The sequence below is a fragment of the Callospermophilus lateralis genome, chromosome 3 (genome assembly GCF_048772815.1).
Source record: "Callospermophilus lateralis isolate mCalLat2 chromosome 3, mCalLat2.hap1, whole genome shotgun sequence".
Lineage (NCBI taxonomy): Eukaryota > Metazoa > Chordata > Mammalia > Rodentia > Sciuridae > Callospermophilus > Callospermophilus lateralis.
In genome coordinates, this window is record NC_135307.1 from 115,024,295 (window position 1) to 115,049,507 (window position 25,213).

The window sequence follows — 25,213 nt, forward strand, 5'->3', positions numbered from 1 at the left end:
CTTTCTTAAAAAAAAAAAAAAAAGAATACAAGCAACAAATGTTTGTGAGGATGTGGGGGGAAAAGGTACTTATACAATGCTGGTGGGAGTGTAAATTGGTCAACCACTATGGAAAGCATGGAGATTCCTCAGAAAATTTGAAATAGAACCACCATTTGAGTTAGTTATCCCACTCCTTGGTATATACCCAAAGAACTTAAAATCAGCATACTATAGTGACGTAGCCACATCAATGTTTATAGTAGCTCAATTCACAATAGCTAAGCTATGGAACAAGCCTAGGTGCCCTTCAACAGAAGAATGGATAAAGAAAAGATGGTATATATACACAATGGAATATTACTCAGCCATAAAGAAAACTGAAATTATGGCATTTGCTGGTAAATGGAGGGAACTTGAGACTATCATGCTAAGCATAATAAGCCAGTCCCAAAAACCCAAAGGCCAAATGTTCTTTCTGATATGCAGATACTAACACACAATGAGGAGGAGAGGGAAGAAAAGAAATTCACTGGATTAGACAAAGGGAAGGGAGATGGAAATAGGAAAGACAGTAGAATGAAACGCACATAACTTTCCTATGTTCATATCTGAATATACAACCATATAATTCCACATCATGTTCAACCATAAGAATGGGATCAAATTAAAATGTTATACTCCATGTATGTATAATATGTCAAAATACACTCTACTCTCATATATATCTAAAAAGAAAAAATTTTTCAAAGACCAGAAGCATCAGTATCACCTGAAATTTGTTAGACAAAATTCTCAGACACTTCACACAACTACCAAGTCAGAAATTCTAAGGATTAAGCTCATCAATTTATTTCAATAACATCTTCCAGTGGTTCAAATGTAAGATAAAGTTTGAAAATCAGTGTTCTATTTAGTAGGTATGCACTTAAATGTCCATGAAATTTCTCTTTTTTAAAAAGTATCAACAAAAAATTAAAGGGGGCTGGGAATGTAGCCCACACAGTAGAGTGCTTGCCTTACACACACAAGGTCCAGGGTTCAATCCCCAGCACCACAAAAAAAAAAAAAAAAAAAAAAAAAATTAAAGTGATAAGTAGCAAAGACACACACATTCATGAAAATTTCCTCATGTATGCTTACATTCCACTATATCTAAATAAGTGATGTGAAGAGTTCAGGTTCTCAAATACCACCAAACCCTGTGACCTATAAACACAAAAAAGGTTGGTTGGCAGTGGTGAGCTCTGAATGACTGAATGTTTTCTCTATGCTTCCCTTTCCTTTTCCACCAGAGAAAGTTTTTTCCAAGGAATTTAGAAAAACAGCTCAGAACCATAAAATGGAGAAATGCTGATATCAAAGAAAAATTAATTTGTCAAATGCTTTATATTATGACAATATTTAACCCATTTTATCCCATCATCCCAGATGTGCAACACATATAAAAATTAAATATAGTACATAATTATATGACATACAATTATGTTATAATAGTAAAATAATAAAGCCACATTATAATAATAAACATGATAAATACAGGAGCTCTAGATTGATTTCCAACCTATTTTAAAGCACCTATGTCAATTTTATTCAAATATCTGCAGAACTAAAAACTTGGGACTTAATTGGTTAAAAAGGAAAATGTGGGCTTGAAAACACCTAAATGTGGATGAACAATTTATCAATCAATTTTTTTCACATACGCTGCTTCTGATTCTACCCAATTTTACAACGTCAGTAGCCACTCAGAAGCTTTACCTGCTCTGTAAATTCTGATTACAACTTTATCACTTATGTGAAGTTATTTGGAACAATCTGAGATATAGTTTTAGAACAGACATTTCATCACAAGGTTGTGTGGATGGCAAATAACAATGAGACAGCAGGTTCAATATCACTAGCTATTAGAGAATTCCAACTAAGACCATGATATAGCCACTAAAACACTACTTCACCCTTGCACAGATAGCTTTCAAAAGAGAGAAAGAAAAAGTGGCATTGCCAAGTGCTGCTGAGGATATGGAGCAACTAAAATGTTAACATTCTTGGTGTGAAAGCAAAATGGTACAGCAACTCTGGAAACCTATTTGACAATTTCTTACACATGTACTCGCACACACACACACAAAAGTTTAATATACTATTACAAAACAACCCAGCAATTTCAATTTTTGAAAAGATCACTGAAAGTGAGATCAGTAAAAACAGCTAATTAAGGACCTCTGAAAATTCTTTCCTACATAAAAGAAACAAGAATGCTGATAAAAACTAGTTTTAGTCAACTTTTTAAGAATTGTGGAAGTCAGCCAATGGCTTGTAACAAGCCTCAGTAGGGAGGCATTTAATAAAGAAAAATAATTGAAAGTTAGTTCTTTAAAAAAAAAAAAAGCATTAATTGTAGAATTTTCACTTGTGCTATTACTATCCCTCTCTCCCTCGCTGAAAACTGAAGAGAAAACTAACATCCTACAATAATAGTTGGGGTTTTTTTTTGTTTTGTTTTCTGTTTTTTTTTAATATTTATTTTTTAGAAGTAGTGGACATAATACCTTAATTTTGTTTATTTATTTTTATGTGGTGCTGAGGATCGAACCCAGGTCGTCACACGTGCTAGTCGAACGCTCTACCGCTAAGCCACAATCCCAGCCCCATTTTTTTTTTAAAAGCACTAATCAGAGGTCTCCCAAATACTATTTCCCACAATTTGAACTGTCTGACACTTCCCTGGAAAAACTCAAAAGAGTTGTCATTATTTGACCTAAATCTGAGCTCATTCACGAGAATAGCCTCTCCATATTCTCTATACCACCATGAGTGTCAAAAAGAATCAGAGGCAAGTGTTTCAACATTCTAACTGCCTATAGTAATAATAACAGGATGGGGAGGTAGGAGAATACAAGCTCACCAAACCACTTAAAGGAACAGCTGGTGAGTGACAAGTGTGAAGTGGCTTCTGAAAAGATCTGAAATATTTCTGAGCATGTAGAAGGTCGTGTACATGCACAAGACTGCACATACTCAAGAATATTTACCTGCTTAGGAAAGACTTGAGATCCACATTTGAACTAAAGATTCTGTGTTAACAGGAAGTAAAAAGTAAGGCAGACTGACAACTGCCCGGCTGAGTGCTAGGCACTCAGAATTTGATGGCTTCATGCAAAAAAAGAACACAGACACTACAGGATTAGTTCAGAAAAGTCATGAAAGAACCAAACAGTAACAAAAACAATAATCACAAATCCTGGGAAAATCTCATTTCCAAAAGCACCACATTAAAATACACACTTTTGGTGGGTTGAATTTTCCACAGACAATTATGATTTGAAAAACAGAAAAGTTTTGTTTTTGTTTTTGTTTTTTTCCAATCTGCATGTCTTTTGACCTTCCTTGCCCAATTTCTCTGGCTACTCCAGTATAATATTGAATAGAAGTGGTGAAAGGAACATCCAAATTTTCTTTCCGATGTTAAAAGAAAGTGTTCAGTCTTTATTAATTGTGATGGGGGTTTTGTGTTTAATCAGGAATGGATGTTGGAATTGCTCTTTCTGGGCCTATTTGAGATATATTTGTATATATTATTACTATATACTTAATATATATGTATATAAAGTTTGTTAATATAGTACATTCCATTGATGGGAGTTCAAATGTTAAACCATCCTTACATTCCTGGGATAAATACTAGTTGGTTTAAGTGTAGTATCTTAATTTATTGTTAAATTCAGATTGCTAAAATTTTGTTCAGAATGTCTGCATTTGATATCATGAGGGGTATTGTATTCTGTAAATTATTCCCCCCTCAGGATAATTCTGGTCTCATAGATTGTTGGGAAATCTTCCCTCCTATTTCTGAAAGAGTTTGCATAGAAAATATAAACTTTTTTCCATCTTAAAGTGTTAGAATTGATTAATGCAGTGACCCGGACCCAGATTTCTTTGTGGGAAGATTTTTAATTTTTTTTTTTCAATTTTAAAAGTATATATGCAGGGCTGGGTTTGTGGCTCAGTGGTAGAGTGCTTGCCTAGCAAGTGTGAGGACTGGGTTCGATACCCAGCACCACATAAAAATGAATAAATAAATAAATCAGCAACTAAAAAAAATTTTTTTAGTACATATAAGCACTTTTTATTATCCATTTCTTCTCCAGTTAACTTTGATAATTTGAATCTTTCAAAAAACTTGCTGAAATTGTCACATTGGCTAAAAGTTTATTTTTTTTTATTTTTTTTTTATTGTTGGTTGTTCAAAACATTACATAGTTCTTGATATATCATATTTCACACTTTGATTCAAGTGGGTTTAATATCCTTTATTATACGAAGCACTAGCATTTGATTATTTTTACTTTTCCTTACATTTGCTTTTATTTTTTTAATATCTTAGTGTGGTATATAATCTAAATTATTTGAGATCCAACTTTTTAAAAAATATTTATTTTTTAGTTATAGGTGAACACAATGTCTATATTTTACTTTATGTGGTGCTGAGAATCAAACCCAGTGCCTCACACGTGCTAGGCAAGTGCTCTACCTGAGCCACAACCCCAGCCCCCAACTATCTTTTGACTAGTCTTAGCACAACATTTTTTTTATTTTTTTTTTACTTTTAGCTTGTTTATTTTTAAAGAATTATGTGCAGTCAACTTGTCGTTTTCTTTTTTATGTAATATGACCATCTCTAGATTTTTACTGGGGTTTTTATGTTATTTCACTTGATGACATCCTCATAGTTACCTTTTAAACTATCTTCTTATTTCTTTTCTAATATTCCACGTTTCGCAATTTAATTTCTCTATTTCTGACCCCCCCCTTTGTTTGGATTTTTTTTTGAGGTGAAATTCACAAAACATAAAATTAACCATTTAAGCCAAATGCAGTGGTGTACAGGAAGCTGAGGCAGGAAGATTGCAAGTTCAAAGCCAGCCTCAGCAAAAAAACAAGGCCCTAAGCAACTCAGTGAGACCCTGACTCTAAATAAAATACAAAACAGAGTTGGGAATGTGACTCAGTGGTCAAGTGTCCCTGAGTTCAACCCCTGGGTACCAGAAAAAAACAATTAACTATTTAAAGTATAGAATTCAGTGGTATTTAGTATGCTCACAATACTGTGCACAACTATTAACTTCTAATTCCAAAATATTTTTATTCCAAAACACCATATCATTACATTGTCACTCCCCGCTCTGTTCTTCCCTCAATCCCTATAAACTATCAGTTCTTTCGCTCTATCATAGGATTTACCTATTCTGGATATTTCATGTGAATGGAATCCTACAATATATAGTTGTGTGTCTGGCTCTTTCATTTAGTGTAATGTTATCAAGGTTCATCCACAGTGTAGCATGTTTTAGTATTTTACATCATTTTATGTGTTTAGTTGAAACCTGACTCAAGAAATAAAAAGGGCTGAGGATGTGACTTAGTGTTTAAGCACCCATGAATTCAATCCCTAGTACCAAAAAATAAATTTAAAAAAATACAAGTCTTCTGGTGAAATTTTTTTTTTCTTTTTCCAGGGAAGAGGGAGGGTGTTCTAAATATAAAATCATGGTAACAGCAAATAAAGATAATCTGAATTCTTTTCCTATTTGAATCCCTTTATCTTCTCTCGCCTGATTGGTATGGCTACTGTTAGAATAGGAGTAGTGAGAGTAGATATCTTTGTCTTGTTTGTTTTTAGAGAAATGCTTTCCATTTTTCTCTGTTCAGTATGCTGGTCTTGGGTCTGTTGTATATAGCCTTTACAATTTTGAAATAAGTTCCTTCTCTCCCTAGTTTCTCTAGTGCTTTAAAGATGAATGGGTGCTGGGCTTTGTCAAATGCTTTTTTAACTCTATTTATGTGGTGAACTAAATTTATTGATTCATGTATGTTGAAATGACCTTGCATCACTGGGATGAAAATCATTTGATTATGGTGCACTATTAATGTGATTTTTAATGCAGTTTGCCAATATTAAGATTTTTGCAACTATGTTCATCAGGGATATTGGTATGAAGTTTTGGAGGTTTTTTTTAATATTTATTTTTTTGGTTAGACACAATACCTTTGTTTTATTTAATTTTATGTGGTGCTGAGGATTGAACCCAGGGCCTTGTGCATGCTAGGCAAGCGCTCTACCGCTGAGCCACAACCCCAGCCCATGCGTATGAAGTTTTATTTCTTCAATGTGTCTGTCAGGTTTTGGTATCAGGGTGAAAGTGGCTTTATAGAAGGAATTTGGCAGCGTTTGTGTTTCCTCCTCTTCTATTTCATGGGATAATTTCGGGAGAATTAACATTATCTTCCTTAAAGGTCTGGTAGAACTAAGCTGAGAGTCCATCTGTTCCTGGGCTTTTTTTCTGTTGTTCTCAGAAAGTTTTTAATAGCTGCTTCAATTTCATTGCTTGATACTAGTCTGCTTACATTTTCTATATTCTCATGGTTCATGGGTAGGTCATATATCACTGGGAATTTATCAATATCTTCAAGATTTTCTAGCTTATTATAATACAGAGTTTTGAAATAGTTACTAATGATGCCCTAGATTTCAGAAGTGGCTGAAATCCCTTTTCATCTCCAATTTTGATTTGAGTCTTCACTTTCTTTTGATTAGTTTGGCTGAGGTTTTATCAATCTTATTTATCTTTACAAAGAAACAACTCTTGATTTCATTGATCATTTGTATGTTTTTATTCTCAATTTCATTAATTTTGGCTCTGATATTATTTCTAGTCTTCTATGGATTTTGGAATTTTTCTACGGCCTTGAGCTATAACATTAGATTATATTTGGTATACTTCTCTTTAATGTAGAAATTCAGTGCTACAAACTTTCCTTTTATATAACTGCCTTCATATTGTCCCAGATATTCTGATACATGTACCTCTGTTCTCATTTGTTTGTAAGAATTTTATTTCTCCACTCATTTCTTCTGTGATTCATTCCTCATTCAAAAGTATACTATTCAGGCCAGGTGCAGTGATGCACACCTGTAATCCCAATGGCTCGGGATGCAGAGGAAGGAAGATCCCAAGTTCAAAGCTAGACTCAGCACTTTAGTGAGGTGCTAAGCAACTCAGTGAGACCCTATCTCTAAATAAAATACAAAATAGGACTGGAGATGTGGCTTAGTGTTTGAGTGCCCTGAGATCAACTCTCGGTATCCAAAAATCAAAAATCTACTATTCAATCTCCAGATGTTAAAATAGTTTGTTAGTCTTGTCATTGAATTCTAATTTCATTTGATTATGATCTCATATAGAATGCAAGGAATTCTCTAAATTGTTTTGTATTTGCTAAGATTTCCTTTGTACCCTAAAATATGATCTATTTTAGAAAAATGTTCCATGTACTGCTGAGAAAAAAAAAGTTGTTAATGAATGAAACATTCTATAGCTGTCTGTTAATACATTTGATGGTATTTGTCAGTTCCTGAAGAGTCTTTACTTAGTTTATGTCTGGATGACCTCTATCTAATGATGAGAGAGGGGTGCTGAAATCACCCATTATTATTGTATTTTGGTCTACTTTTTATATTGAGAAGGGTTTGTTTTTTTGTATGTAGGGAATAAATATTTACAATTACTGTATCTTGGGGAATATATATTTACAATTACTGTCATGTCGTGGATGATTCTCTTAATCACTATGAAATGACCTTCTTTGTGTCTTCTGATTAATTTTGGCTAGAAGTCTACTATGTGTGATATGAGAATAGCTACTCCTCTCAGCTTTCAATTTCTATTTGCATACTAAATCGTTTCCCACCCTTTCATCTTCAGTCTGGGAATGTCTTTGCCTATAAGATTGAGTCTCTTCTAAATACCAAATGATTGGGTCTCCTTTTTAAATGCAATCTGCCAATCTGTGTCTTTTGATTGGCGATTTTAGACTATTTACATCCAATGTTATTATAGAGAGATGATTTTTATGTCCTGCCATTTTATTTCTAATGCTTAATTCAGACTTGATTCCTCTTTAACTATTCTTATAGAGCACCTCACCCATATACCATTTTTCATTTTAATTTTTCATTTCTTCTACATGAAATATTTCATTATGTTTTATACTTCAGGCTTAGTGGCTATGAATTCTTTCAGTTTCTACTTATCAAAAAGGTTTTTATTTCACCTTTAATTATGAAGGATAGTTTTTCTGGATATAGCAATCTAGGTAGGCACCTGTTTTCTTCTGGCCTTTAGGGTCTAGGATGACAAATCAGTTGAAATCCAAATTGGTTTACCTCTAAATGTGACCTGCTATTTTTCTCTTGCAGTTTTTAAAATTCTATCATTATTCTGTATATTAGGCATTTTCTTTATATGTGTCTTAGAGAGGATCTTTTTTGATCTTGTCTATTTGAGGTTATGCTGGCATCTTATACTTAGATTTCCATCTTATTCCTAATATTTGGAAATTTTTGTTATTATTTCATTGAAAAGATTGTGCATTCCTTTATTTTGTATTTTGGAGCTTTCTTCCACCCCAATGATCCTTTTTTTCTTTTTTTAAGCTGTCAATGGACCTTTATTTATTTATATGCAATGCTGAGAATCGAACACAGTGCCTCACATTAGGCAAATGCTCTGGCACTGAATTACAACCCCTGTCCCACCCCAGTGATTCTTAAATTTGGCCTCTTAATATTATCCCAGATATCTTGAATATTCTGGTCATGGTCTCTTAACAACTTATATATTATCAACTTTATTTTCAAGATGATATACTTTTATCTTCAAGGTCTATGAAAATATCTTCTAAGGGGTCTAATATATTGGTGATACTTTCCACTGAATTTTTAATTTGATTTCCTAAGTCACTTCCACAATATCCATTTGGTTCTTTTTCAGAATCCCTTTTATGAAATGATCTTTTACTTTCTGTATTTTCCAAGTTCATTACTTACATCTTCTTTTAGCTCACTGAACATCTTAATTTTCTAAATTACTTCTCCATCATTTTCTCTAATGTGGTATCAATGGGATCAGTTGTTGAAGTGTTGTTGGCTATTCTGGGTGACTTGTCTCTTTGCTTTTTCATACTGCTTATATGTCTACCCATCCGTTGGGATGATTATTGTTTTTTTTCTTTTATACAAGGGACTATTTAGTGAGCTTCCATCTCTTAAGGGCCCCAGGCTGGGTGAATATCCAGGAACTGATAGTTTAACTCATTGTGTGTCCTCTGCTATTCCCACTACAAGGACTACTTTGAGAGAAGACATTAAAACCTATTTACTACAGACACTTCAGAGCAAAGCTAAATACTAACCAACTTTAGAAAAAAACAAACTTGTTGACAATATTCTTCACAGTTTCTTTGACCCAGGTATAAACTTGTAGTACTTTTCTGGAATAGGTTGGAAAATTAGTACTAATAGGAGTAAAATGGCTATTATATACAGGAACTAAAAAAGGAAGGAAAGAAAAATTGGGCTAAACAAGAGAAAAGTGAAAAAGTAATGAAAAGATAGAAAAGAACCATACAAAAACTAAGGTAAAAAGAATAAGATGGGGCAGGGGGATTTGAGATAGTAGCAAGTAATGTAAGAGAAAAGAGGAGCTAAGAGAAACAAATGTAAACCTGAGCTAAAAAAAACAAAAAGAGGGCTGGGGATGTGGCTCGAACGGTAGCGCGCTCGCCTGGCATGCGTGCGGCCCGGGTTCGATCCTCAGTACCACATACAAACAAGGATGTCGTGTCCGCCAAATACTAAAAAATAAATATTAAAAAAAAAAAAGAATGATTCCACTAAATGCTTTAAAACACTAGAAGAAATACAATCAAATGGATTGAGGGCACAATATCAAATTTTAGGGTAACAACTCTCAAATCAAAATGAGTAATATATGTATGGTCAAAGTTGACATTAGAACTGTTTACAATAAAACATGCCAAGGTGGAGAAAATTCTTATTGAGTCATCCTGGTTTGGACTTCATCAGTTTAGAAAATGCCCAACACTCTTCAGCTTTTGATTTCCCCCTAGAGGTTCTGGGGGCACAGGAGTAATATCCCTGGTTGCTGTGTACTTCCACCACCCAGCTCTCCATTCTTTTTTTAAATATTTATTTTTTAGTTGTAGGTAGACATACAATATCTTTTTATTTTTTATTTTTTAAATGTGGTGCTGAGGATCAAACCCAATGCCCCAAACGGGCTAGGCAAGCACTCTACTATTGAGCCACTAACTCCAGCCCCCAGTTCTCCTTTTATTAGCCCAGGGGCCTAAGGCTGGATGCTCAGAGGGTTGCTTTGCTGCATCTGCTAGGTGTTTTTGTTGTATGCAACAGCACCCAGTACTTGGCTCAGGGCTGTCGCACACCTGCTCACCTCCACGTGCTCTCTTCAAAGTAGCATAGATCCTGGTGTCTGTCTGCAAGCACTGAACCAGTGGTTCTAGGCTCATGTGGCTCGTCTGCAGTGCAGAAGTGTTTCCCCTAAACCAGCAGATTGTGGTCCAGTGTCCCTGCTCACCAATAATAGGCTCAGCCAGTCCAAGCTCCCCAGCTGATTAAAAATCACAGATGCCAACCCCCTCCACTGTCCAGAACAAAAACAAGCTTTCCACCTCTGTATGAGCTCTCACTGCCCACAGCTGTGAATCATGGGCATATATTCTGGTTTCTGAATTCCTGTGGAAGATGTATGGAGCACTTCCTGGGAATGACCAGCTCTGGGGGCTGCTCCACCCCACTTCCCTTGTCTTCAGTGAGGAGGAAGGTGTTTCGGCTACTTTGGGCAAGTAGGGATCCTTTAAGTTTCTTCCAGACAAATAATTGAGACATGCTTATGCAGAGGTACTCCCTCTAGTTTTATCTGTTGCTATCTGAAGGTAGGGAGAAGCTCTTTTGATTTATTTTACAGAGGCTGACCACCTGTGGACTCCACAAAATGGCTGCCATAGCAAGAATGGCTTTCAGTCCACAATTTAGATTAAACTGCCTGATCTCCTCACTGATTCCGCCTGTTTCTATCACATATCAATTTTGTCTGTTTTTCATTCCAACTGTTAAGAAAGTGATCTTGTGTGCTTTTCCTCTCCTTTTTTCTCCATTTCCTTCCCCCATCACACCACCCTAGTTCAGGTTCAAGATTAAGGAACTCTGTCCTTATTTTCCATTCTGATAACCTCTGTAACTCTTCAAGTTTCATACTGTCCAACATTGGGTCTTAGAGCATTTACTCTCTCACCCAGCTCTCTAGTCAACTGTTCCTTCACCATCTCCTTTCTGAGCTATTTAGGAATCCAGAGTCACTGCCTAGTTATACTCCACCATCTTTCTCTCTCCCTACTTGACATTTTCAAAGGTACCCAGGAGGCTGAGGTAGGAGGATCAAGTTCAAATCCAGTCTCAGCAAAAGCAAGGTGCTAAGCAACTCAGTGAGACCCTGTCTCTAAATAAAATACAAAAAGGGCTGGGGATGTGGCTCAGTGGTCAAGTGCCCCTGAATTCAATTCCCAGGAAGATCCAATAAAAAAAGAATTTATCATATTGTACACCTTAAGTATGTACAGTTTATTGTAGTTCAATTAGACCTCATGAAATCTCTTAAACAAAGTCAAGCATGGTAGCACATGCCTATAATCCCAGCCACTAAGCAGGTAAAGTAGGAGGTGCTATTAATTAGAATATTAGATGGTCTCCAAAAGCTCATGTGAAAATCAATGCAAGAAAGCTTAGAGGTGAAATATTTGGGTTATGAGAGCCTTAACCTGGTCATTGTATTAATCCACTTGAATGGATTAACTGGGTGATAAATGTAGGCAGATAAGGTGTGGCTGGTGGAGGTGGGTCATTAGGGACATGCCTTTAGGGATATATATTTTGTCCCAGATCTACAGTGTGCCCCTTCCCCCCGCCCTTGTTTCCTGGTGCCATATCCTAAGCAGCTTTTCTCCACCACACACTCCAACCATGATGTTCTGCCTCACCTCCAGACCCAAAGAGTGAAGTTGGTCATCTATGGACTGAGACCTCTGAAACATGAGTACCAAATAAACTTTTCATACTTTAAAATTATTCTTTCCCCATCTTTTCGTCACAGTGACAAAAAAGCTAACAGGAGGATTTCAAGTTTATGGCCAGCTTGGACAACTTAGCAAAACCCTGTCTCAATTAAAATTAAAAACAGCTGGGGACGCAGCTTAGTGGGGTAAAGCAGTGCCTAACATGTTAGCATGTGTGAGGCACTAGGTTCAATCCTCAGTTCCATAAAACACATACACATACACACACATACACACATATACACACACACATACACACACACAGAGTAATATTACCTCTTCCTTTCAGGTTTAAAAGAAAATTTGTATTCTCTTTTTCTTTTTTAATTGATAAGTTATATATTGATGGTATACAGAATGATGTTTTCATTTATCTACATATCATGGAATAGGCAAACTGAGCAATTTACATATTTATTAACTCATTTATTATAAGAACATGTAAATTATTGTCTAAGAAATTTTCAAGTACACATTATTATTAATTGGAATCACAATGTTGTAAAATAGATCTCTTGAACTTTTTTTTTTTTTCAGTTTTGGGTGGACACAACATCTTTATTTTATTTTATGTGGTGCTGAGGATCGAACCCAGCGCTCCGCACATGCCAGGCGAGCGTGTTACCACTTGAGCCACATCTCCAGTCGAATCTCTTGAACTTTTTCATCTTGTGTAACTGAGGTTTCATGCTCTTTGATTAATATCTCTTCAATCCCTAGTTGTTGTTTTTTGTTTTGTTTTTAGTTGTAGAACACAATACCTTTATTCCATTCACTTATTTTTATGTGGTACTGAGGATGGAACTCGGAGCCCTGCGCATGCTAGGCGAGCGCTCTACTGTTGAGCCATAATCCCAGCCCCTCAACCCCTAGTTTTTAATAACCATTATTTTACTGTTTTTATGCATTTGACTTTTTTGGGTTATATATATAAGTGAGATCAACGCAATGTCTTTCTGTTATTCTCTTTCAACATGATAGTAATACTTCTACGGCATCCCACACAAAATAATCTCTACATTGGGGGGTGAGGGTTACCAAGAACTGAACTTAGGGGTACTCTACCACTGAGCTACATCTTCAGCCCTTTCTATATTTTTATTTTGAGATAGGGTCTCACTCAATTCCTTACAGCTTCACTGAGTTACTGAGACTAGCCTCAAACTTGCAATTGAGTTAAGTTGTCGGGATCAGAGGTATGTGCCATTAACCCTGGCTAGTCTCTATATTTTTAAATCGTTAAGAATTTCAATGCCAGGCACTCATTAAGGTTACAGAGACACAAATACATTGGCAAGAATATATTCCCCAACCACCTACTTCCATACCAAATTACAGGAGTCCTGCTCTGCTTTCTACCTTTCTAAGGTAAAGGATATCATTCCAGTCATCTCTATCTTTGCATCACTAATGACTTACCAAAGGATACTCTTCAAAAAAAAAAAAATTTTTTTTTATTGCTCTCACACCCTTCAATCTTCCACATTACCTTTCTGCTTTGCCATCTTCCTGTTTCCCTTGATAACAGTGATGTTTGTGATTCTATATTTCATTTTATTTCATTTTCTCACATCTACCAGGTATTTTCTAAAGATATATTTGAGGATAAGAAAACTATTTCTATACACTTACCTCAAGTACTGGTCCAGCTCCAAGAATAATCTGTTCTACTCCACTGGCAAATCCTTTCTGACTGAGTGCAGTAAGGTGGTGAATAAGAAAGTTTGTGCTTTGAGTCTTCCCAGAACCACTCTCTCCTGAAATCACAATGCACTGATTCTTTTTACGCTGAAGCATAGCATGATAAGCTACATCAGCCACTGCATATATGTGGGGTTCAAGTTTTCCCAATTGGTGGTTATCATACATTTTGACGTATTTGGGGTTATAAATAGGAAGAAATTTGAATGGGTTAATAACTATTAGAATACTGCCAACGTAGGTATATATTTTTTCATGCTTAAAGCGATTTCGTAGGTTTTCTAAGAGAGTTTTCTCATTCAAGTCAGGTAAGCTACATAAATCATCAAAGTCTTTCTGTTGAGGCTGTGGAAGAAAACCTCGTTCCATCATCCTGCGTCGTTCTTCCGTTACCCGTAGCCATGACTGAAGGCTACCATAATGGATTGATCCATCAAGGTTTTTTTCCCGCAGAAGAAAGCGGTAGTCCTCTCCACTTAAGCGATTTTCCAGAGCCATTCGTGGCCACAACATCATTCGCTGAACTGGACAGTCTGTTGGATTGAGTATCCATTCTTCTCCACCAAATTCCTTTACCTCTGCTAAAACATAACATTTTGTTTTGTCTAGATGAAGTTTGTTTATAAGAGTGTCAATCACCTCAGCAGCTGTGGTGTTTTTCCTGGCAGGAACTGGACAGTAGATTGTCCCTTCTGAAATTGTCCCAGGATATATACGTAATGTATGTTCATTATCCTCAAAGCGTCGTCTTCCTCCATCACTTATATTCATATTGGATCCTGTCCCATCAGCATAAATAGTATGTGTTGTTCAAGATCATGCAAATCATTTTCTTGGCAAAAAAACTGTAATATAAAAGACGTGAAACATTTACAAGTCATATTAAGCATTGCTGTCTAACGCTCAAAAAAGAAAGACTTAACACATTCATTACCTACATCTTTTAGAACACAAAATTCTAACTCTCAGTACAGGAACAAGTACTGCAAATAGTCTCATTGAGACTACATCCTATTGTTCAAATAAAGAGTATTTTCTAAAACAGTAACTGGCAAAAAATATATACATACATTTCAACGTTTTGTTTTATCAACAATTCAGAATTTAAAAAGTACAATATCCCCTGATATTTCAAATGATTCTAAGTTACTTGGAATTAAGACCAAGTTTGTTCTTTATTCACTAAGGACTGGACTAAAGGACAGAATAATTACACAAAGCTAGTCACCTTGCACCCAAATTTCTTAAAGATGATGCAAAAACAAGAAAGAATGCTTTCAGTGGTGCAAAAACTTTGTGAAATACATTACAGAAAGATCAGAAAATAGCATTATAATCAAGTAAGTAATGAGAGAAACCTGTTATGTAAATAGATATAGTTTCAAAGAACTCTGGGTTTTGACTCTCCTCTTTGCCCAAGATGGGAGGACAGACAAGTTTGACCAGAGTAAGAAAAAGATTCTGCTGGACTTACTGAGCCAAATTGAAAATATTATACAAGTAGGCACCATTATAAATTTATTCAACCTCCTTTTGTCTTTTGATGTTAATACTCTACCTTTCCACCTAACCTCATTCCATTCCACATACCCTATCAATCTTCTCATATTCCCCAAACACTACTCTTTTACACCTCACTTAGAAAATAATTACCTACAAATGGTTTCTCAACCTCAATTTATTCTTATTTTCATTTCATCTCTATTTTTCAGTTCCTGTGTAGAGAAAAATTGTTCCACATCCTTTCCAGAACAAAACCTATTTCTTATTATCTCCATTAGTTCTATGTCCTACCAAAAAAATATTCTCATTTGTCATCAACCTTCCTCTTTTTAGTTATTTCATCCTTTAACATATAATGTGCTATTTTAAAAAACAATAAAAACATTCAGTTATTTCAATATCATACTACCAAATATTTGTCAAAATCCTCTAATCAAGAAACTTTGTTGTCTTTTTCCTAGATGATATTTCAAATATACAGATTATGGAACATATAAAAGGCAACCATATATCTACTGCTCAAATTCAACCAGTTTGAAAACTGCTATGCTCACTCAAGACCATTTTTATAAACACATGTATTAAAAACAGTTAAAGCTCCCTCATTTGCTCTACGAGATGACCATTACCCAGAAGTTTTTATTATTCTGTTTTTGTATTTGTATTACCTGTGAGTATCCATAATTTATATATAATACTGTTTTGTTTTTAATCTCTAAGAAATACTATCACACTATAGTGTACTTTTCACTTTAGTTTAATATCATTTTTCCTATTAACAGATGTAAAGTTCAATAATGGCTAAATAACATCCCATTTCATGATTCTACCACAATTAATCAATTCACTCACTGCCCTCCGAGTGAATATTACGATGGTTCCAACATTACACTATGAAAACAATGCTGCAATTCTCACACATGTCTCCTCATGTGTATTTGCTAGATTTTTCTCTTTATAATTAAGAGTAAAATTACTGCATTTGGAATATCTTGACTTTGCCAGATATTAACAAAATGCTCTCCAAATGGTTACTCTAATGTCCATTTCAAACAAATGTAGCAGAGTTCAGACTTTTCTGTTTCCTTACTAAAACTCAGTATTGTCAGAATATTGAGTTTCTGCCAATCTAAAGTACAAAAAGATTATTCTTTAATTTGCATCTCCTTGATTATTAGTGAGGATTGGCAACTCTAATCATCTCATTTGCCATTTGGGCTAAGTTGCTCATTCACTTTGATCTCCTTTTTTAATAAGTTGTCTTCTCCTTATCAGTTTAAATGAGTTTTTCATATATTAATTTTTTTGGTATTTTAATCAGCTTTCAGTTGATTGTGTGGCAAAATCTCCTATCAACCAAGGACTTACCTACAACACATTTTGTTATAGAGAAGTTTTTACTTTTTTAATATTTTTTATTTTATTTATTTTTTAGTTGTTATTTATTTTTATGTGGTGCTGAGGATCGAACCCAGGGCCTCACACATGTGAGGTGAGCGCTCTACCACTGAGCCACAATCCCAGCCCCTAGAAGTTTTTACTTTTAAAGAGAAAATTTATTGATCCCTTATAGCTTGTCCTTTTTGTATCTTTTCTCTCTCCACCCATCCACCCCAGCCTTGTGGTGCTGGAAATTGAACCTAAGGCCTTGCTCAGGGTAGGCAAACAGAAAATCATTTAGTTACACCCACAATTTTTTTTTTACAAAAGTTTATTCTTAAATTTACAACAGACTCCACACAACACTTCACTGTAGCTATAGGTGGCAAAAGATACTACAGTGGGGGTACTGGTGTTTCATAGGAATGGAATTAATGGTCACCATCATTTCAGGCACAAGAAACGAGTTACTTTTTGCCAGATTTCTTAATTCCACCTGTGGCCAAGGGGCCCTTCCCAGCGGCCTTCACTTTTAGCTCCTCAAGTTTCTTCTGCTCCTGTTTTTGTTTCTGTTTAAAAGCCTTTTCTTCCTCATCCATCTCCTTGGACTGCTTCTTAGGCTGTTTCAGGGGCTTCTTCTTGCTACCTTCACGGTTGGACATGGTGCCTGCCACCCCCACCCCAGACCTTGATCCCAAACTGGAAACACCCACAATTTTTTGAGACAGGAGTCTAAAAGGCCCAAGGTGGCCTCAACCTCAAAGTTGTTTCATCAACCTCCCAAATAGATGAGACTACAAATGCAACTCTGCATCCAGGTTGTTTTTTTAGTAAACAACGGGAAAAAATGGTTGTATTTCATTCTTAATGCATGCTTGTTTTCATTAGTCATTTTACTTCACATAAATCTTTACAATTCTTCCCTTACAGTTTTTATTACTGTCATCCTCACTTTACAAATGATAGAACAAATGCAGAAAGATTATATAACTTACCCAAAATCATAACTAGAATATGATAAAGATTAAAAGCAGGCAGTCTGGCTCTAAAGTTTATTATCTCCTGGTAGTTTTTCTTTAAATACTTCTTTATGCTGAGGACATAAAGTTATCCTATATTTTCTTACAAAAGGTTTTTTTTTTTTTAGGTCTTTGATTCACATAATCTGTTTTCAGGCTATTGTAAGACAGGGCTCTTAATTATTTCACTCCAACTCAAATTAACAATTAACCAGCACCTAATAGTCAACTCTCTCTGCACTGATATATAATGCCACCTTTGCCGCCTTTGCCATATACCTAACAATGTGTTCTGGGTTTTATATTCTGTTCCACAGCTGTATTTGTCTATCCCTGAGCCCATCTTAATTATCACAATTCTATAATAAATTCTCATATATGAAGAATATATCTCCAAAATTTGGTGTTTTTCACTTTGGCTATTTAAAATAATAATTTCAACATAAGTACGTTTACTACCATGAAAAATATATTTTGACATTTTGAAATTGCATTTTTATAGATTAATATTGGAAAGAACATTATTGACTTCTCCCACTCATGAACACTATGTTGTTGGTGTTCTCCAGCTGCTTTAACTGCAGATTTCTTTCACTTCTAAAATTTGTCATTTTCATATTCACCTGATCTTTTCTCTACCTACTTAAATTACACAACTGTTTTAATATAAGGGCTATTACTCTCACTCATTTTTTAAAATTCTAAATATAAAACTTAATATTTTTAGGACTAACATTTTAATATCATCCAGACTGAATTGCTCTTCTGATTGCTGATTTTTGTATCTTTGTTAGCACTAGAGATGGTCTCTTATGTTTGAGAATTTATATTTATTTATATTTGGAGGTATACTTCAGATGAAACTTTCATTTTTCATACAAACACGAGAATCCACTTACTAGTAGAATCAGGAGAGTCTGCTCTGCTATGTTTTTGTTCTCCTGAATCCCTAAGAATAAGGCTTCACGGAAGCAAAGTACTCCTTACAGCAGGAAAGCTGGACTCTATTACTTCAGGAAATGCACTAAATGACTACAATCTGATTCTTAAGGTTATATAATATGACAACCATAAAACTAAACTCAGAACCTTCTTTCTCAACAGAGGAGCGCTATCCTAAGCTGTGATTTCGAACAGTAAACCCACTTCAATTACATCTCCCCATTACTTCTAAGAAGCTAAAACCCTTTCATCTACTTTAACTGCAGGTTTCCAGCAACAGCCACAGCATAGTCTTCTATTCCCACTTATGTCAATATGATTTTCTTTTGTTATTATTTTAAGTCATGGCTTTGTGTTTGAATTTGCCTAAAAATATAACTCACAAATCCATATTAATGTCAAGTCAGTCTTTGCTAAGCTACTTGAAAAAAAAATCCATATTTGTAATTTCCAAACTTAAGCATTTATTAGCATCATCTGGGGAACTTTTTAAAAAATATACATTTCCAAGGGAAATCTAGGCAACTCTATTATTCATAGTCCAGAGAACAGAACATGGGAATGACTATATTTCCAAGTATTTAAGAACCCACACTCTGCTCCCCTTCTCAATACTCTTTGAAATAGTCACCAATAATCAAAGAGATGCTAAATTCAGAGGCCTTTTATTCATCTTCACACAACATAGCATATATATAAAGGCAGTCAACTTCTGATTCTTGAACTGCTCTCACATGAAGATTATTTTTCATGTAATCTTCCTAATTGGCTTTCTCTGATTTGCTTTTTTAACTCTTTATCCACTACTCATTTTGAAAGTTAAAATACTCTCCAAGAGTCTAGTTGAAACTACACATTTTTCTACCTAGATGACTTTATCTATTCTTCCTTCTGTAATTCATCCCTTTACCTATTATCCATGGATGATTTTGCATTTACAATGGCAAAATTGAGTTAGGAGAGAGACCATATGGTCTACAAAGCTAAAAATTTTAATATATGGCTCTTGACAGAAAAAATTAGCCAGCCCCTCTGCTAGGATAGCCACTTAACTAAAAGAATAATAATAATAATTACAATAGAGTGAAAACATTAAGTAAAAATAATTCAAAAGAAAGCAAGAAAGGGGGTTAGAACAGATGAAACAATATAAAACAAATATTTTTAATAACTAAATGTATCCATAATTATATTAAATGCAAATGTTCCTGTTAAAAGACAAAGATTATCAGACCAAATTTTTGAAATCCAGCTATGCCACTGCCTCAGACACATATATACAGCACAAGACAGAAAAATCTAGATGAGGAAATATACCATGTAAAAACTAGCCAAAAGAAAGTTGGTATAATTGAAATATCAAGCAAAATAGAAAAAAAAAAAATTTGAGCTGACTATCCCATAAATCCCTTTTGGCCCTTATATACCATTATTCAAGGTTCAGGCCTGAGACAAAGGTCTCCAGATAACCACTGTGGCCTTGGAAAGAGGTAGGAAACAGAGAAAAACTTTAATAAGAAGTTAAGGCAGAAGAGATAAAGTGGCAAATAAGTAGAAGAGCAAGTGGTGACCAAATCTGCTATCCAGAAAAGGAGAAGCAGTTTTAGTGAAATATTTATTAGAAAGGCTTAGGAAGAACAAAATGAATGATCACACACAGGAACAAGTAGAGAAGCAAAAATTGAAAACTGAAGAAAAAGGTCTAACTGATGAGTCAAAGTTCTCTGGTAACTAAGATTAAATAAGATTTAGATCAAGGGGCTAGGTTGTAACTCAGCAATAGAGCACTTGGCTAGCAAATGCAAGGCCCTGGGTTCAATCCTCAGCACCACATAAAAATTAATAAACAAAGTTTCTGTGTACAACTAAAAATAAATATTTTTTAAAAATTAGATCAAAGGTTGATAGATGCTTCTCAGAAAAAAAGACTATTTCTTTTACTGAAAGAATAAAAAAGAAACAAAATGAGAGGAGAAAAGGATTTTGACATGTGTCAAGAGTGCCTATCTTCATTACTGATAGTAAAACTTGGGCCCCTGTATCTTAACAGTAGATGAATGCTAGGTAAAAAGTAGATTGGTAATGAATGAGGATACATTTCATAGGTTTCAACTGAAGAAAAGTGATGGTAAAAATTAATTATCATATGACACAACAACATAGGTATATCAGGTTAGCCTGCCCAGTAGGTAACCTTCTAGTAAAAGTACTATTTTCCTTCAAAAGACTATCTCTCCTTCCTAGTCAAATGACATAGTTTAAAGTCTTTCAACAGTTTGAATGGACTGATCTCATCCTCCAGATAGGGGAAATTAGCTGTGACCCAGGCTGGGCCAATCACTTTATTTTGTTTTGCCCAGCCACAGTGGGTAGTCACTAAAATAATAGAACTTATTATTTTAATAAGTAATAGAACTTCTCCTGCAACTATTGGGAAAGCAACATTTTTCCACTAGGGCTAGTAAGCTAGAGAGATAAGGCTAGAGATGATGTCACCCATCTATCCTCAATGCATAGAAGTTTCTCTATAATAAAAGAAAATGAAAGTAAGACAAAGAATATATTTGGGCCAATGAATTCAGTAGTAGTTTAAATAAATTCAACCAGTAAACTTCCTTAATAAGTATGCCAATTAATTCCTTTCTATTTCCTGAACCAATGTGAGAGAGATTTCTCTATAATCAAAAGAGAACCTACTGTAACAGGTAGCATTCCATGTAATACCCTTTGAGAATATAAGTATCCTGTTATCCAAATTCCTGATGTCCAAAAAAATCCAAATATACTTGAGTAAAATTCTGAATATTTCCTTTACTATCTTGCTATTTTCTTTTCAAACTTGGGGAGCCAAATAGATTCAAGCAAGGCAGTAACCCCTCACATTGCAATTCATCACCCAAACTGAAGAATTAAACAGATTTGGATAATGAGATTTTTAAGACCAGGATCTTATGTCAAAAAACACAGAAAATTTACTGTTTTCACCAAAAATAAATTTGACATACATTGCCCATTTAATTTGAACACTGATTTTCCTAGGAGGGAATAAATTATTACATTCTAAATCCAAAAATTTAGGCCTGAAGATTAAAAAAAATTCTTTGAGGATTTACTTTATGATAAATTAATATGGCATTTCAAGTCAACAGGAAAAAATATTAAAATGATGTGGGATAACTGAAAAAAGCAATGCCCATAAGAAATTAAGCCCACTACTAACACTTATATAGCAATCACATTTTACTATATTTTTTTATAAAGAAAACTATTAAATATTCTTTTCATTCCCTCTCCCAATGAAGTAACTTCAAAAGTATATGTTAACAGAGGGAAACAATGTGGTGAGACAGTTGCTGTGGTCAGTAGGGTGTGGTTCAGAGTAGGCCAGTTTATGATGTTATTCACTGGACTGAGTAAGGATGGACTAATTATAGGGGAAAACTGTGGTGAAAAATGAGAACAGTGAATGCAAAGTTTCCTTTAAATTAGAAGTTCAGTTTAAAAGACAAAAATGAAGTAACTAAAGTTTCTAACGGAGTGATTCTGTTAGTAAAATTTTTTCAAAAAATATATTAGTTTTTACTTCTTTTTCAATTTCTCAAGGTTATTTTCCAAGGAAAAGAAAACATCCTTTCTTTTTATATTTGCTTTATCATAGGGTTGCTGTTAGTAAGTAGAATAATATATTGTATTTCAGTAGCAAGACAAGTAGAAATGAATGAAGCAAATGTACATTAAAAAAAAATCTAGGGACTGGGATTGTGGCTCAGTGGTAGAGCGCTCACCTAGCACGGGTGGGACCCGGGTTCAATCCTCAGTACAGCATAAAAATAAAGGCATTATATTGTGTCCATCTACACCTAAAAAATAAATATTTTTTTTAAAAATCTTGCCAGACAGATACACCTGCAATCCCAATAACTTGGGGAGACTAAGGCATAAGGATACCAAGTTCAAAGCCAGCCTAACAAGAGGTCCTAAGCAACTTAGTGAGATCCTGTCTCAAAATAGAAAATAAAAAGGTTAGGGGTGTGGTTCTATGGTTAAGTGCCCCTGGGTTCAATCCTCCATGCAAAAAAAAAAAAAAAGCCTAACTTTACTATTGAAAAAAAAAAAATAACTCAAAGAGAAAAAAACCTTACCAGTACATATAGAAGGGAAAATATCAAGTATCAAATATCAAGGCAAGACCCACTATTGACTTATCTTCAGCTATAAATACCATGGGGGAAAAAAACTTTAATAAAACATTTTGAATTTTAGATATGTAACTAATGAGAAAATGATGTTCAAGACCTAATATTCCCGTTTCCTCATTCTTTTTTTTTTATTGGTTGTTCAAAACATTACAAAGCTCTTGACATATCATACATTAGATTCAAGTGGGTTATGAACTCCCATTTTTACCCCAAATACAGATTGCAGAATCACATCGGTTACACATCCACATTTTTACATAATGCCATATTAGTAACTGTTGTATTCTGCTACCTTTCCTATCCTCTACTATCCCCCCTCTCCTCCCCTCCCATCTTCTCTCTCTACCCCATCTACTGTAATTCATTTCTCTCCTTGTTTTTTTTCCCATTCCCCTCACAACCTCTTATATGTAATTTTGTGTAACAATGAGGGTCTCCTTCCATTTCCATGCAATTTTCCTTTTCTCTCCCTTTCCCTCCCACCTCATGTCTCTGTTTAATGTTAATCTTTTCTTCCTGCTCTTCCTCCCTGCTCTGTTCTTAGTTGCTCTCATTATATCAAAGAAGACATTTGGCATTTATTTTTTAGGGATTGGCTAGCTTCACTTAGCATAATTGCTCTAATGCCATCCATTTCCCTGCAAATTCCATGATTTTGTGATTTTTTAGTGCTGCGTAATACTCCATGGTGTATAAATGCCACATTTTTTTTATCCATTCATCTATTGAAGGGCTTCTGGATTGGTTCCACAGTCTAGCTATTGTGAATTGTGCTGCTATGAACATCGATGTGGCAGTATCCCTGTAGTACGCTCTTTTAAGGTCTTCAGGGAATAGTCCGATAAGGGCAATAGCTGGGTCAAATGGTGGTTCCATTCCCAGCTTTCCCAGGAATCTCCATACTGCTTTCCAAATTGGCTGCACCAATTTGCAGTCCCACCAGCAATGTACAAGAGTACCCTTTTCCCCACATCCTCGCCAGCACTTGTTGTTTGACTTCATAATGGCTGCTAATCTTACTGGAGTGAGATGGTATCTTAGGGTGGTTTTGATTTGCATTTCTCTGACTGCTAGAGATGGTAAGCATTTTTTCATGTACTTGTTGATTGATTGTATGTCCTCCTCTGAGAAGTGTCTGTTCAGGTCCTTGGCCCATTTGTTGATTGGGTTATTATCTTATTGTTTAATTTTTTGAGTTCTTTGTATACTCTGGATATTAGGGCTCTATCTGAAGTGTGAGGAGTAAAAATTTGTTCCCATGATGTAGGCTCCCTATTTACCTCTCTTATTGCTTCTCTTGCTGATAAAAAACTTTTTAGTTTAAGTAAGTCCCATTTGTTGATTCTTGTTATTAACTCTTGTGCTATGGGTGTCCTATTAAGGAATTTGGAGCCCGACCCCACAATATGTAGATCGGAGCCAACTTTTTCTTCTATCAGATGCAGAGTCTCTGATTTGATATCAAGCTCCTTGATCCATTTTGAGTTAACTTTTTGTGCTTGGCAAGTTCAAACAGTTTCCTCATTCTTCAGGGCTTACTATAAAAATGTTAAACAAATGGGCTGAGGTTGTGGCTCAGTGGTAGGGCACTTGCCTATAATGGGGGTAAGGCACTGGGTTGGATCCTCAGCACCATATAAAAATAAATAAACAAAATAAAGATATTGTGTCTACAACTGAAAAAAAATTTTTAAATGTTACACAAATAAACACAGTACCAAAATGATGTATTATCACATGTATAAACATACATGAATTCATGAATATAAATATTTGAAATTTTAAACTTTGCAAACTATGTAATTAATAGTGATTTTTTCCCCAAAAGGGCACAAATACTGTTTACAAATCAATTTCTTCCTCTTCCTAGGCACACAGCTAGCGTTCCTTCACCACAGAGATCTACTGGTGAATGTTAGTAAGTAGAACTACTTGCAGTTACATGTGGCCATGTGACCAAGTCCTGGTCCAAGGGAATGCCAGGCAAAAGTGATATACATTCCCTCCAAGCTGAGTTAATAAAAACCTCTAATAGGACCTGCCCTTTCTAGTCTGCTGGAAGAATGAAGAGGATCCAGGTAAAAAGTCCCAGGAGAAATAGTCTCTGGATGGAAGGATGTTGGGTACCAAACGACCACATGGAGAAGAGTAACCCCATCCACCTGCACTGGATTATGATATAAATGAGAAATAAATTTTAATTGTGTAGAAACCCTAGGTGTTATTTAGTTACCCTGACTAATGCACTACTATAAATCTTTTCCAAACCCTCTCCTGTAAGAATTCCATAGGGAAATTGCTCTTATGGTTAATCCATCAGTAAGTACTACAGGTCTGCCTTGAAAATTTATCCTAAATTTAACCTTTTCTCTCATTCCCACCTCTACTATCTAGTTTGAGCCAACTACTGTGCTCTTACTTGAATTAGTTTTTATCATTTAACTAAGTTTCTCACATAGCAGAGTTACCATTTTTAAAGACAAATCTATCACCACT

General features: G+C 35.0%; 1 protein-coding gene and 1 pseudogene across 1 annotated transcript in view; both read right to left on the bottom strand.

The window, feature by feature from the left end:
• The window catches only part of Myo9a (myosin IXA), a 263,115-nt gene that overhangs the window by 207,788 nt on the left and 30,114 nt on the right, over positions 1 to 25,213 (bottom strand). Inside the window, exon 2 of the mRNA XM_076851030.2 lies at positions 13,606 to 14,519. Coding sequence (XP_076707145.2) covers positions 13,606 to 14,445 — 840 coding nt within the window. The 5' untranslated portion in view covers positions 14,446 to 14,519. The remainder of the gene's footprint in view (positions 1 to 13,605; positions 14,520 to 25,213) is intronic.
• LOC143394139 (translation machinery-associated protein 7 pseudogene) lies at positions 16,973 to 17,219 on the bottom strand (annotated as a pseudogene).